Source organism: Propithecus coquereli, unplaced genomic scaffold (assembly GCF_000956105.1).
Source record: "Propithecus coquereli isolate 6110/MARCELLA unplaced genomic scaffold, Pcoq_1.0 Scaffold76, whole genome shotgun sequence".
Classification (NCBI taxonomy): Eukaryota; Metazoa; Chordata; class Mammalia; order Primates; family Indriidae; genus Propithecus; species Propithecus coquereli.
This window is the reverse complement of record NW_012153729.1, coordinates 1208647-1224703: the sequence shown is the minus strand read 5'-3', so window position 1 is coordinate 1224703 and position 16057 is coordinate 1208647. Positions and strand designations below refer to the sequence as shown.

The 16057-nt window shown below is 37.2% G+C and overlaps 2 protein-coding genes across 3 annotated transcripts in view; one reads left to right on the top strand and one right to left on the bottom strand.

The window, feature by feature from the left end:
• FAM20A (family with sequence similarity 20, member A) overlaps positions 1–869 on the top strand; it is a 56909-nt gene extending 56040 nt beyond the window's left edge. The window contains exon 11 of the mRNA XM_012662293.1: positions 232–869. Within this exon, the coding sequence (XP_012517747.1) occupies positions 232–496 (265 nt within the window). The 3' untranslated portion in view covers positions 497–869. The remainder of the gene's footprint in view (positions 1–231) is intronic.
• Positions 870–4966: 4097 nt separating this feature from the next.
• Positions 4967–16057, bottom strand: part of PRKAR1A (protein kinase, cAMP-dependent, regulatory, type I, alpha) — a 19164-nt gene continuing 8073 nt past the window's right edge. For both annotated transcript variants that reach the window (XM_012662292.1, XM_012662291.1), the window contains exons 3-11: positions 14799–14969; positions 13886–13977; positions 13614–13675; positions 12694–12740; positions 11515–11673; positions 9885–9945; positions 8784–8905; positions 7778–7859; positions 4967–7424 (exon numbers count right to left, since the gene is read on the bottom strand). In XM_012662292.1, the coding sequence (XP_012517746.1) occupies positions 7252–7424; positions 7778–7859; positions 8784–8905; positions 9885–9945; positions 11515–11673; positions 12694–12740; positions 13614–13675; positions 13886–13977; positions 14799–14969 (969 nt within the window). In that variant the 3' untranslated portion in view covers positions 4967–7251. The remainder of the gene's footprint in view (positions 7425–7777; positions 7860–8783; positions 8906–9884; positions 9946–11514; positions 11674–12693; positions 12741–13613; positions 13676–13885; positions 13978–14798; positions 14970–16057) is intronic.

Sequence of the window (16057 nt, the reverse complement as noted above, 5' to 3'; positions counted from 1 at the left end):
AAAAAAAAAAAAAAAAAAAAAGGCAGTTGGGCAAAGGACTGCAAAGGGCTGGATGTCACCTCTTACTCATTCCCTTTTTACCTGGTTTTCATTAAAACCTGCTTGAGAAGACATGGCGGGGAGAATGCTCTGAGAATATCAGCTACAATAGCTGTCTGGGAAAGAAGTAAGTTCAGGCAAGTTATTTTCTTTACATCTGCTTATGTGGTTCCTATGACTTTATCTTTTCAGGATAAAAAGGAAAACACTTTTGCACCTAGAGCTGCTGGCGCAAGCCGACTATAAACTCAGTGACGTGATGCGGGAGTCGCTGCTAGAAGACCAGCTCGCCCCCGTCCTCACAGAACCCCACCTCCTTGCCCTGGATCGGAGACTCCAAATCATCCTAAGGACGGTGGAGAGGTGCATAGAAGTCTACGGAGAGCAGAGTGTCATAGCCATCGGCCCAGCAGAACAATCTGTCCCCGACCCTGGCCAGGCTAACTTGACAAACTAAGGGCTAGAAGAGTCAATTTTCAGAAAATACACCTGGAGCCGGCGGCAGTAGCCTCCAGAGTGCAGACCACTGCTTCCTCACCTCCACCTATTAATGCTGGAGGTCGAGTCATGAGCTCAGGAAGAAGGAAGGGCATTTGTGAAACGGCAAGTGGGATCCGCTGAACGTGATCTTTACTCCTTGGTGCATTGCTTCTGGCGTGAATTGTCTTGGCTCTGTTTTTCCCTGAGAGCACTGGCTTCATCAAGGCCACAGACTATTTCCTGAGCGCACTGGGAAATCTGGATATGGGTGAGGCCTGGAAGGTTTGGAAACGTTGTTCCCAGGAGAGAGTATTAACTGTAACAAGTCAAATAAAAGGACATCAAGTGGATACCTATCTGTCTTCCAGATCCTTATTAGATCTACAGGTAAAGGATAAAACATCTGGCCTATCATAAGCAGACTGAAAATCTACAAATGGTAACTCTCAAACTGGTTCAAATTAGACTTCACAGTTTCTACTTACATTCCAGTCACTGGCCCAATCTGAATACAATAATCCCTACTGCCCGGGCCTAGAGTAACTTCTCAGAAATATTATTACAATAGATAAAAATAAAATAGGTATTTGTTCAAAATATCAGAAAAAGGGTGTTTCAATTTGAAGAGATTAAGCACCAGCTGAAATAATATCAAGTGTGTCAAACTTATCACCAGTAACAACAGAAGACATTTCGATGAAGGGAAAAGGGGAAAACCTCAAAAGTCCAGACAGCACCGGGACAGGCCTGGCAGGTACACAAGCCTGGAGCAAGGCGGAAAAAGGGCTGGGGCCCACCACAGCCCTTAGAATCCTAGGACTTGTCCCCCAGCTGCTCCCAAGACGAGCTAGGGGCTACCTGGAGAGGTAAGGTCTTCCAGACGCCCCTCCCCATGGCTGCTGGCTCACCAAGCCTTCCTCAAAAGTATGGCAGGGATTCCTTGTCTCCTCCACCTTCTCCCTACCAACTCATTGACATGTGAAACTCCTTTAATGGGAGGCTTTGTTTCTTACTCCGTAATCAATAATTGAAAATACAAATGACAGGAATGTACTCATTCTATGATTAGTCAGTTAACAAGTAAAAATGCCTGATTTTATCAGATCAACTTTTCTGATTAAGCCTAAGACTCAAATACTAGAAGTGTCACAGGAATACAAAGGAGTTGTCAATAAACAAAGTACAAGGTCAAGAATTACAAATGTCATACCAAATTTCTCCAGTGTGTCCAAACATATCCCCAATAGCAATAACAAGAGGCACTTCTGATACCCCAGGTACCCTCACATTACTGGCGTCCTGCCCCGAATCTTTGTCTCCATGGTAACATCACCACCATTCAGAGTTCTTACACGTGAGGAGCTTTACCCACATCACAGAACCGGCACACAGGCTCCCAACAGTACCAAACACAGACATAGCCCACCCTCCAATCCCTCCAGTGTGCACGGAAGAAAACTAAGACTGAGAGATAGTAACTGAAACCACATAATTGGTTTAGACCTATTCCAAAGTGTTCTTTCCACTGCAATACAAAAACCCAACAATATCTCACCCAATTTATGAAATTCTGTTTGCTTTAAAAAAAAAAAAATCAGCTCTTTAACATAGGAACCTTGCTCCCAGAGACTTCCTTAACTGAGGTGGCCCTACTGCAGCACAGGGCTTCCCACTTCAACTGTTTCTCCTGTGAGGGACTAGGAAATCCCACACAGAGGAATGGGAGAAAAATATTCAGTCAAAGATGTTCAAAGAATAGCACAAAGTGGTTTGGGACTCCCAATCGCAGAGCCTCAAGCGACAGCTCCATCTCAAACCAGCCACCTCTGTGACGACCGACTGGTTTTTAAATGGCCTATATACAAATCTGCAGCACCTTACAAACTGAAAGTAATAGAACTGAATTTGACCATGGTATGTAGACTGTGTACCTTATTACTCACTTATCTTTAACATTTCGTTTTTACCTGATAACAGCATTAAAACTCTCATTTGTCAAAAATATCAGAAAACAAAACATTCCATTCTCATAACTATCCAATTCTTCCAACTTGTTCATTTTGAACCGTTGTTCAATTTCCCATGAAATAAAAATTCTCCTGATTCTGTGTGAAAACTTTTGTTACTACTGACAGAAAACTAACAACTGAAAGGGAACCGTATAGTATGTAAATTGGTGGGGAGAAGGTTTGGAGCAATTAGTTTTAGCCTTCCTAAAAATCAGGACAACTTGAGTTTGAAGACTGCAAAAAACAATCAATTCTCCTTTTAAGTGGTAGTTTTCTATAGTCACCATGAGCACTGAATGGGCAAATACTGAACCACTGCTCCTAGGGGAAATATATGGTTTAGGTTCCTGGGAGTCTCTGGTCACATTTTCATCAACTGATCAATATATAGTCTTATTTTATGTGTTATGTGTTGTGTTAAAGACACCTTATTTTATATTCATTCATTAACACTGCACTCATGGCCAACAGCATTATAACACATGCCTGAATAAAGCTTACCTAATATATGTATTTTCTACATAAGGCATATCACAGCCTTCTCACACCTAGGAACACTAGTTGGCACTTCAGCACTACATGTATGAAATCACCAACAAAAAGCATAAAAATGCAAAAAATGTGGCACTAAAAAGACTAAGAAAAGGACACTAATTCATAGTATGAGAGCTGAAATAAGAAGGCTGAGCATCTACTTGTTCAACATCATTCGGAAACATGCGTGTCGGGAGGCTCAAACTTTTTCCTGCTCTGCTCATGTCTGCGAAAGCGCTGCGACTATTGATTTCGGGGCTACAAATAAATTTTAGTAAGTAGGCAAATTCGCAAATACACAATCCATAAATGAGGATCAACTGTTAACTCGTTTGAGATTATCAGAGATAAATAGACTCTCCATCTAGTGGCGGCCTTTAAAATCACACAGCTACTAAGCAAAATTGGCAGAACTTTTTTTCACAAAATGAAAAAGTCATACTAGGCAGTTTTGATTTTAGGTGGGGACAAGATGAAGTCACAGCTCTAAACTTATGTCAAGAAACAAATTTTAACTGTGTATGTACACAACATTGCTGGTTTCTATGTAAAAATCCCATAGCATAAGAAGGGAGAGATTTAAGATTCCCCTTTTTAAATTCACACAATTACAGCCTTTACTGGTAGCTTTGGGGACAAATTAAATGAACAATCCAGCCATTTCTCCTCCATACTGTTTTAAGCCATCTAAAAATACAAGTATTTTATTCAAGTATTTATTTTACTGCCAGGGCCTAACATAAGCATAAAGAGTTCAGCTATTAATTTGTGTTAAAGATAAAGCAGTATTAAGAAAACTGATACGATACTTCAGGTTTTAAATGTCAACATTTAAGTCATTAAAAACTAAAAAATGGGCTGGGCACAGTGGCTCATGCCTGTAATCCTAGCACTCTGGGAGGAGGAGGTGGGAGGATCGTTTGACTCAGGATTTCAAGAACAGCCTGAGCAAGAGCGAGACCCCGTCTCTACTAAAAATAGAAAGAAATTAGCTGGACAACTGAAAATACATAGAAAAAATTAGCCGGGCATGGTGGCGCATGCCTGTAGTCCCAGCTACTCGGGAGGCTGAGGCAGGAGGATTGCTTGAGCCCAGGAGTTTGAGGTTGCTATGAGCTAGGCTGATGCCACGGCACTCTAGCCCGGACAACAGAGTGAGACTCTGTCTCAAAAAAATAAATAAATAAATAAAAACTAAAAAATGAGCCTATATGGGCTACTATTTAGAGGAAGAATTAAACTATAACCAGGACAGTCAATCCACAAAAATCTTCTTTAGTTATATTCTGTTTTGACTCTAAAGGTTTCAACTCCAGCAGGTTCGGGAAAGGGATTACTGAAGCCGGACAAGTTGCACATGTTAAAGAATGTTCTTCTAGTGTCTATCTCCGACCTCAGTGGATGTGAAGAAATACCAATATATCTATGAATACAACTTGATCAACTCACTGCTCAGAAACCTAAGTAAAAAGCATCAGAAATAAGACTTTATATATGCAAATAGAAAAACATCCGTAAGTAGCTAAATGCATATTAAACTTAAAACAAAGAGTTCGCTAATCCAGAAATGATGTTTCCCCATTAAGTATGGGAAAGTCCCAAGGCCACAGAGCCAATCTGTCTTCAATAAAAAGGAATTATTTGGCTTTTGATTGAATCTTTTCCTCCCATGTCTCGGTAGACAAATCTACATCTCAATTACCCTTTGAACAGTTTTGAGATCCATTCTTTGACAAAATGAACTGAAAAGCATTAAAAATAAACATATTACTCTTTCAAAACAGTGATCCTACAATTCACTTTCCCCCTTTTCATTCTCACCACCAGAGTAAGAGACTTGAAGAAGGATAAAGGAAGAAGAAAAGGAAAAAGGAAAGAAAAACTGATTCATTTAAGAATTTAAATTATTTCATCTCTTTTTATTACTTGACCTACCATTAAGACAATCTATAACAAAAAGAATAGAGTATATTAGCGCACACAGTATAATCAGACTGGTAACCTGGAAACAGTACAAAATGGTCCTTTGGCCATCTATACTTTCTAGAGCACATCTCATGAATTCACTTACTAAGCCCAAAAATAATGACTTCTAAACCCCTATCAACTAAGATTAATTATGCCAATTGTGATTTCTCACATATACTTAGATCGCACAAAGATAAAGCTTTAAATGTGGTAATTTTTAAATTTAGACTTATCTTAAAATTTCTTAGATTAAAAACTACAAAAGGGAGTTAAACAGCAAGCCAAATGATTTGAGTAAAACTCATTTAGAAAGCATTATATGTATCTAAATATACATGAACATGATTATATACATGTATGAAACTGTGCAATTTTATGGCATTCTAAGTAATTTATTTAAGTACATTTTGGCATTTAAACAAAGATCAAAACAAGCTTTAAGCTTATCAGAACATAATTTTTATTTTTAATTTTTTAAATATAAAAAAGGTAGCTAAACACAAAGTACAGGTCAGAAAACCCTCATTTAATATAGATTATTTTGGAAATTAAATTTGTATCAAGGTGGCTTTCTATCCCATACTAAAATGTAAATAAAACCTCTTTCCCAGATTTATACTCTAAACTTAGTAACAATCTAAAAGCTTTTCAAATCTATGAAAAAAAACTACCATGACCGATTTAAATTACCTGGGCAAGGGTAGGAGGGGGATCAACAATCAGAGCCAGCTGCACACAGATGGAAAATGCTTGCAGTCACTCCCAATATAACCCTACGTTATATATAAACCACAAGGAAAATAAAAGTGCCTACATTACAGACCTGTGAAATTTTGTTTAAAAAAATAACAATAATAAAAATAAACCATTGGGTATCATTGGAATAATGTAACACATAAGGCTGGAAAATACTGAAATACAGTTAAGACTCAAAACACAAGTTTACTTTAAAAAAAAAGTCTGCCAGAGAAATATATGCTAGATAGGAAAGCAGGACTTCCAGCAGGATGGCCTTTTAGACCAATTTGAAACAACACACATACATCCTACCCCACCCGCAACCCACCAGAAATTCTAGTTGACATAAAAAGGAGGAAAAAGGCTAAACCGAAGTAAAATTTCTTCCCAAATCTCACGTCCCGGTGAATTTAGGGGAGAAAAATTCCACACATTGAAGTTTGTCTACCTGGCATTTCTCCCTTTAGCAGAATCACCTTCATTTCTCTGTTATGACATTTGTCCCATTTATATCTAGTCTCAGCAAATCTAATCTCCTGGAATAGGAGTTTAATGAGCATAGGAGATTATACTGGTGTCAACTGAAGGTTGTGCACTAACCAAAAGCTCTAAGTTAACAACCAAGAGTGTAGACCTCAAATTCTTATTCTCAAGTCAGCATCTGATGATCGATATTTGGCACTAGCTGGATAAAGGTCTAATCAGAATTTGTGAGCTGGGGCAGATGTAATTAAATCATAACTCAGTATTTACAGTCTATTTTTTGGTTTCAAACTCAAAAGGCAGGTATAGATAGCCACACCTAAAAATATTTCAGAATTGGAGAGGAAACATTAATAATAAGATATAAACAAAACCAGGCAAATTAGCTTGGCAAACAAAAATTCTGGTTAAAAAGGAAAAAAACTGAACCAATCATATCCATCTGACAATTAGCAAAAATGGGCATTTTTCCACCCTTAAACTAGTTTAATTACAGGCAGATGTCTTTCTACTGTACTAAGATGCTTCTATATCCATTTTTCCTAATCTTTAGAGCTTCATGAGAAATCATTTATTCTATAAAGAAATACAGCATATATGGCCACAGTCTAAATATGCTTATAACTGGAAAATTATGTCACTTTAAAAAAAAATCTTGCACGGTTACATCATTACTCTATGGTAATTCATTTGGTGCTGGGATCTGCCCTCACCTTAAAAAGCATGGCACTCACTGCCCAGGTGGAACACTAACACTGCACAAAGAGAAGCAGTAACAGCAAAGTCTCCAGAGAACTCTTTCTATTTATTTAACTGTGTACGAGCATTTGGTTAATGCTCCAAATTAAAAACGGTGGAATAAAAGCAACTTTTAATATAAACAGACAAGAAGCTGCGATGCCAGTGGCCATCTGGTGCTGCAAATAGGGAAAATAAAGCAGTCTGCATGAGTGAAGCATGGATTGGGGAGAGGAGAGAAGGGAGGCACAGAAGGCAGATTTCAGACAGACAGTGACACAAAACTGTTGTACTGCTGGATGTTTCGTTTGAGGATGTCTGAGCATGGGCCAAGAACACGTTCAAATCTAGGTCGGTCCAGCTTAACGCACTTCAAGGGGCCACGCGCAACCACTGTGGCAGCTCGAGGACGATTCATCAGTAGTGCAATTTCACCTGGGAAAGGGAAAAGGAGAAGGGTAAAAGCAGGCTAACTTTTATGAAAAACATTTCCTCAAAGAGGTGCACTTCTGAGAAAGAAAACAGATACTTATTTCCCTAATAACTTAGTATAGGACAAACAACATCAGCACTTAAAAAAAACTCAACTGATATGAAACAATAAATTATTAATTGAGTAAAGATCAAAATCTCACACTATTATTCTGAAAGCCAAAAAAAGACTGCAATTAAAAAATAAATTCAAGAGAACAAAAGACAAAATTATGAAAGACTCAATATCTCACTGAGAGGTGACTTGAAGATTAAGGATTTCACTTTCTGTATTTACTGAGGGAATCCCCACATACCAAAATAATCAGAAGGGCCCAATCTTCCCACTTCAACAAACTCTTCATTTTCTGACCGACGTTGTAGTACAGCAGCTGATCCCTGGAATAAAATCACCAAAAAGTTAACTAACCATTTTCAACCCCGGGTTGGCTTTTTAATTCTTTTTTGCATTTTTGGCCCTTTTGCAAAAAAAAAGGCAGGGGGGTAAGGACTCAGTGGTTATTTCAACTCATCTGTGTTCATATGACAAAAGATGACTGAAAAGTTAGTCACTACATAAGCTTGCTGGTTAACTAGCATCTCCTGCTACCAAGGTTCTTCTTATCAAACTAAGGTACTAAAGAGTGCAGACTTGAGTTAGCAAACTATAGACCAAGGGCCAAATCCAAGCTTGCTGCCTGCTCTATAAATAAAATGTTATTTGGAATACCACACCCATTCATTTATGTACTGTCAATGACTGCTTCTGCACTATGACAACAGAGTTGAGTGTTTGCAACAGAAATCTATGGCCCACAAAGCTTAACTTATTTACCCACTTGGCCCGTGGTTTAAATAAAACCAATTAGCAACTACGGAGCCACAGTCACAGAAATTTGCTATTTGGATATGCTTGGCAGGCAAAAGTACCTGCTATACATTTCCATAGATTGTGAAAATATAAAACACAGTAACTTTTAGAATTTAAATAATTACCATTGATCCTTGTTTGCCAAATAGCCCAAATACGTGCATTTTAAAAAGGATGGGCACAGAATCTTCGTAGTTTGTTATGCCAAATGGTTGAGTTTTATTTAGGATTTGGCTATTTATGCCTAGGACCCTTCCATAATTCTGACTCAAACTCATTTAAAACGTAGTGGCCTGACAGAAAACCAAACAATAGAATTTCAAGGTAAAAGATAATGCTTAAATAAAATTGTCAGGTATTCTTAAAAATTAAAGCTATGAATCAGAATTAGCCCACTTTTCCCCTCTTAACAGTGTACAACTTTTTAAATTATCAAATGTTGAGTTCTTTACCTCTAAAATAATGAAGAACTCATCCCCTGGTTCTCCCTGCACCACAATCTTCTGCCCATCTTCAAACTGGACTGGTTCTAATGCATCAGCTACCGTAAGACGTTCCCACTTGTCCAAAGATTCTGAAAGAATCAAAAAAATGTCTCTACATTATTTGGTGATATTAAAAATTTTAAAACAAAGCATGAAGAGATTTAACCAAATAGCCATGCACATTCAACAATCCAGTAGTGTCTCAGATTAAACACGGTACTTGTCTTCAATTACCACTAGTCTCAGCAGGATTCTCATATTACCTGCAGACGCCTTTAGATCCTTACTGCAGTAACCTAGTGGCCAGGTTAATTTATACCAACTGTACCCAGTGGCAATGGAATAATAATATATAATTATTAAGTATTCCTGAAGATTGCCATCAACCAAATCAAAAGTTACAGTATCCAAAAGTAATAGTTTTACTATCCATATTATTCCAGTGGTTTATAGAAATAACATAACCTATTTAAATTCTCAATTGAATTCATTTAGGAACCTAAGAGGAGCTAAGAAATCATTTTTATTCCCAAAGGGCAAACTAACATCCAAGACACCAAACAAATGTAACCACTTCAAAGAAAGGACAAATAAGGGGGGCAGGAGTCAATTCACTGTAACAAAACAAGGGCAGAAGATAGTTACTTTATAAAAATCACCATTCACTCGTTCTGAAGAACAGAGTCTAATAATATCTCCAAGTCAACATAATAAAATGCACACAAGTATCTTCAATTAACCTGCTTTGCTCAAAATTTCAAGAAACTCTGACATTTTTTTCAGAAGATGCCAGCAAATGACACTTATCTTTCCAGAAAGGAAATGTATCCTTGGAAATACTCAGTTTCCTGAACCAATAAACTCAATGATGGAACAAAAGAGACAGAAGTCACAGAGGAAATAACTGTGAATGTGCACAGGAGAGAGGGGACATTTTCAGCCCTCTGTCTCTTCAGGAGGAAGGAATGAGTAGCACATACTTTCGGAAAGCTTTTTCCAAGTCCAGTCATTTCTAATTAATGGATTTGTCATACACGAGCAAATTCAACGCACTTACTTAAAACTCACCTAAAATAGACACTTTACTAAGGAACTCCTCATACATTTTCCGCTTCCTCAATGTGCTTCCCTATAAATTAAAAATAACAAAAGTTATATCCCCAAAATGTGTAACTGTCACATAGCTGTGGAACAATAAATATTAAGTTTCAAATAAATTTTAAAAACAAGTCAAAGCTTGCTGCTACTTCTTGATTTGTGATCATTGTTCTTCATGTGGAAGATAGTGAGCCCCTGTTCAGTTCTATAAAAAAGCTCTTAGTAACTTGCTCCCAAGAGAAACACCAGGTATATGGTCAAAGAAGGTCACAGCACCACCAATTAGTGAAATGTCAAATAAGCAAGTAATTAGTTCTCTAAAAACAACCAAGTCATATGTGACTATAGCTGACTATTTATTCCCAGCCCAGGATCCTTCCCCACAATGCCAATCCCCCACAGAAGTAAGGAAATAAACTGCTGCCACTTACAGACATCTCCCCTCACCCTACAAAAAATGCCCCAGACTTAACCAAGTTGTCTTATACTGCAAAATTTGTTAAATACATCTGGAGGAAAGAGCGGGGAGACACACAGTCCTCCATAATAAAATAATAAAACTTCCTTACGTCGTAAATTGCCTTAGCCACCCCCTCCCCAAAAATATATATACCTTCATACATATAGAGTCATGCGCTGCACGGCAATGGGGATTCCAGCTGAGAAACACTTCTTTAAGTGATTTCATCATTGTGCAAACATCACAGTGTGTACTTACACTAACCTAGATGGTATGGCCCACTGCGCACCTATGCTATATGGTAGAGCCTATTGCTCCTAAGCTACAAAAGTGTACGGCATGCACTGTACTGAATAGTGTAGGCAAGTATCTGTGTATCTAAACATCTCTAAAACAGAAAAGGTGTAGTAAAAATATAGTATTATAATCTTATGGGACCACCCATTGTTTATGAAGTCCATCACTGACTGAAACATTGGTCATGACTGTACATGTTTGTGTGTATCTATATATATATCCCAAATACAGAAAAATTTCCAAATACATCAGACTGCATATTTTCAAACGGCCACATGAGCACTACACAAATCTAAGAAAACCCTTCAAAATGACGGATACCATTAGCCAAGACATAAACATCCACTCTATAAACGTGTTACAAAGTTCTCAAAAAGTCTGACTGTATCACCAGAATGTTCCAATGACTTTATTATTTTATTTCTTTAACAAGAGGGGACACGACATCTGCATTACTGACAACCCACTTCCAGTTTAGGGAAATTGATTACTTTTGAATGACCTCAAATACCTTTATGTACTTAAAAGCAGCACCTATCAGGCTATCTGTGACGGGAAAATTAGGTAAGTTACGATGTACCTATGGGCAAATGGATAGATTTCCAAACACGAGCTGACCATTACTTATACACATCTTGTTTTCCATGTTACTCCTGGCCAAACTTCTGCTTTAAAATATCACTGTCTCAAATGGTATAACAAATAATGCTAAATTGGGCTAATGCAAAATATTCGATCATTAAAAGTAAGGAATATTCTCATTTTAATTTGGTGATGTTATTCGAACATTAGTTACATAGATTAGAATTCTAAATCACACTCCGAAAAACCATGGTCTCTTACCATAAGGATTCTTCTATAGCTGTCTCGGTCAATACCCCACAATTTCACATTTGTCTTTGCTTTGACAGTAGCTGCTCTAGGTGTTCCATAAATCAAAGCAAGTTCTCCAAAGCTGCCACCTTCCCCAACACTTGTCGCCCATTCATTGTTGACATAGACCTAAAGTACAAATGACATCAAAGAAGTGTTTTTTCTACATATACAAACACATAAGTGTTGAAAATCCTCAAACCTTTTGAAAAGGTCAGAATCCTGAGCTTTGTTTCAAAAAATAGAATATATTATGTTTTCAATATATAGCAAAACAGGTGATTTCTGACAATGAGCTATATGAATTAAGAGCATCTATGATTTACCTGGTTTAATTATCTGGTAAGAAAAAAGTACTCGGTAGGGATGATCAGGAAAGATTAGCTAAGCATTAACACCAATCATATACATTTAGAACACTGCAGAGTTACTGAATTTTCTAATAATCCTAAAATATCATATGCTATTATTTATCCCCATTGCATTTAAGATGTACAGAATTAAGAAAGCTGTATTAAGTATCATAGCTAATGGCTGGGTCTAGACTCTCCCTTACACAGCATGCATGCACTTTCATTTTTTTTATTTTTTGGAGACAGAGTCTCGCTCTGTTGCTCGGGCTAGAGTGCCATGGCGTCAGCCTAGCTCACAGCAACCTCAAACTCCTGGGCTCAAGCAATCCTTCTGCCTCAACCTCCTGAGTAGCTGGGGCTATAGGCATGCACCACCATGCCCAGATAATTTTTTCTATATATTTTTAGTTGTCCAATTAATTTCTTTCTATTTTTAGTAGAGACAGGGTCTTGCTTTTGCTCAGGCTGGTCTTGAACTCCTGACCTCAAGCGATCCTCCTGCCTCAGCCTCCCAAAGTGCCAGGATTACAGGCATGAGCCACCACACAGAGATCATGCATGTACTTCTTAACCACTACTCCAGCAAAAGCTTTGAACTGCATGTCTGGCTAGACAAATTACCTTTAAAAAGTTTCTCTGCATCACAAAAATACTTGGCAAAAGGTAATGGTGCAATCTGACACAGAAGGGCTGTAACAGCCCTTCAGAAACACTATTGTTGTTGTTTAGAAGCAATAAAAATCACTACATTGACTTTTAAGATTATCAACATATTTTTGCTATTATTAAATCTTACATCCATCTCTCCTTGATCAATCACATAAAAGTTATCCCCTTCATCACCTAAAAGAAAAGGAAATAAAAAAGTTAGAAGCATATTCCAAATGAAAGAAACAAACAGAAACTATGAAATTACTATAAAATAATAAATCCATTTTATAATGGTGCCATGAGAGAAGAGTGTGTTACGAATTAATACAATCTTTCAGGGAAAAAACCCAGCAATATATTTTAAAAGTCATAGAATGGATCAATTTTTTAGTCATTTTATGGTAAAGAATATCTCTGAAATAATTAATTTAAAAAAGCCATATACATGTACAAGTTATTAATTATTATGGCATCTATAACAACAACACTAGAAACAACTCAAATAGTTAATAGCAAAATATCTGGCTGCCACAAAATAGGAAAATATATGGTTTATAAATACCCATGAAAATATCAATAAATAAGAAGGAAAAAAAAGAGGAAGATATCCAAAAGATTACATCCATGTTAGTCTATGTAGGCAAAAAGGTAAGAATCTATAGATGCCATAGAAACTTACAAATAGATGGGCTATGTAATGAAGAACATAGATGTTTGGTTTATTTCTTACTTATAAAGTGGTAAATAATATAAAAGGACATATGAAATATATACAGTTCTGAAATTCCATATAACATTCAAAATAAAAATGTAAGCATTTTAACAGTAATTATGAACAAAATTGTATCAAAAATGTTTGTCTCTTGGGGAAAGTGTTCTTTTTTTTTAGCTCAGAGAATTTCAATAAAAAAAAAAAAAGAAATAGGAAAGTCTAACAGTATAACAGAAGAAAAATGGGAGGATCAAAAGAAAAACAAACTTCAATAAAACAAAACCAAAAAACTCCCCTAGTCTCACCTCCTCTCCCATAACAATACTGCATGCCACAGAAATAGCAGCCCTTACCTTGCTGAATAACAGTTTCTCCAGCAATGAAGGAAACGGGAAACATGGCATCAAAAATATCACTGCAAAAGAGAGAAAAGCCTCATGTTATTTCTCATCTCTTCTGTGAATCTGAAACATTAACCTTAAAATTAAAGCTCCCAGATTTTCAGCCCAGTCTGTCATCTGGTGAACAATTATTAAGAGACATAAAACTTACAATAATGATGAGAATCATTTGGGATCACATCCTTCCTGGAAAAGTATTGTAAGAAAGAAGAACCTGTACCTACCTTCTCTCATTATCATCAAGATGTGAAAACAGCACATTCTTTTCAATAGCTTTGGCTAAAGCAGCCATTGTCTTATAATCTTTTGGTATAACCTAGAAAAGAATTGAAGGTCAAATGACAACTCCATAAGCCAAAAACATTTCACGTTTGCAACCTGCGTTTCAAATACGTGTCAAGCCACATTACAGTACTTAAACAAGACTGCTTTGAGTTAAGTACTTTCACCACAACACAAGTGTACTACCTTTGATCCATGAAGTACTTAACAAATACTGACTAACTAATCCCTTTGTCACAGCCACGCCCGTTTTACAGCCTGGATCTTGGTTCCCAGTTACCTACTAAAAAAAAACAAACCAAAACCACCTTGACCAAGGTCATTACTCTGAGGCAAAACTCAGTATTTTATAACAATTAGTCATCTTTTACTCTTTAATCTTGTGCTATTAGTTTCACAAGCCTCCAGTGCCAGGACAATTCTGTTCCTCCTTAAAGTCTAATAGCATCAGTCAACATGTCAGGCAGGCTCTGAGGAAGAGATTAGGACGAATGAAGTTTGTAAGATAAAAGGTTAAAAGCTGCAACATGAACTATAGGGTATCAAAAAATTAACACCATGATTCAAGAGAAAAAAGAGTACTGCCTGTTTCTTCTACTGCAAAACAAGAGAGCATGGAAATGACAAACCTCCAAAATGCAATTACTCACTAATAACCACTATTAGTTATTTCCTCTGATGGCATGCTACTATAGAAATCTGTTCTCCAGTACCCAAGAATCGTACAGCACAGATTAAGCTCTATCCTGTTTGGTATTTTATATTCAAAATAGTGCATACACTCACCGAAGGAAACTAGATAACTACCAAGTGGGACCCCAAAATATTTCCCCAATATTTAGCTATCAAAACTACCTTTCTAACATACGAAGCAGCATCTTCCTCTGTGTAGACTTCAGCGCTGATAGCACCTCGTCGCCTCCGACCCTTAACCACTGGGTTGGGTGGAGGAGGAGAGATTTCATCCTCCCTTGAGTCTCCACGAGTGCCTGCTTTCTGCAGATTTTGAATCTGTTTTGCCTCCTCCTAAAAGAAAGTATAGGTTTGTAAAATGAGATCCTTCAGCATGTAAAGTTGGTATTCTCATATCTGGTGACAGTCTGTCTCAGTCACTTCAAATCTCTTCTTATATTACAACGTAAGTTAAGGGGAAAAGGCCAATTCCAAATCAGAAAAAAAATGGAGAGTAAAGTTTGAAAATAAATACTCTGAAAAGACTGTTTCTCAGATGATAACAGATACTACGTTATTAATGAAAAACCATTAGTATAATAAAGACACGTGAGTAAAAAATTAAATATCCATTATAATAATGTATTAACGATGATTTGTGATGCACCCAACTACAAGACAAAATCCTGGAAATCGGGGTTTTTTATGCTACTGCAGACAGCAAGAGACCTTCTCCCCAAAAGAATGTTACCCAGGAATAACAATTCAGGCATAGCAAAGTGATTCAAGAATGTCTAGATTACGGATTTACTTCATTAATTCAATAAGCATTTTCTGGACCTGCCACACCAAGGCCTACATGAGCCAACTAGACTATAAAAACAAACAGGAGAGGGTCCTGAGCCTGTGGAATTCACATTCTAGCCTGGATTCCAGATATATACAAATAATGAAATATGATGGTAACCATGAATTTAAATAAAATCAGATCTAATACTTCTCCCAGCAGAGCTAGAAGCATTCTTTATTATCAGGGTTTATACTTGATAAACAAAAAGAGTTTACCTGCCTTTCTTCTTATTCAACCAATTCATATAAAACCTGAGATGGACTATTAAACACTTTTTTCAAATCAAGAGCCTTAAAAAGAAATTCCTCTAGACCCATAGTAAAGAATGAGTTATTCTGATCAACACCTAAGTGCACATACAGTAATAACATTCATCGGGTGTTGGGCAGATGGGAGGGGGAGGAAGGGATGGGTATATACATACATATGAGTGCGATGTGCACCATCTGGGGGATGGACACGCTTTGAAGCTCTGACTCGGGTGTGGGGGGGACAAGGGCAATATATGTAACCTAAACATTTGTACCGCCATAATATGCTGAAATAAAATAAATTTAAAAAAATGAGTTATTGGCCTTGTGCGGTGGCTCAC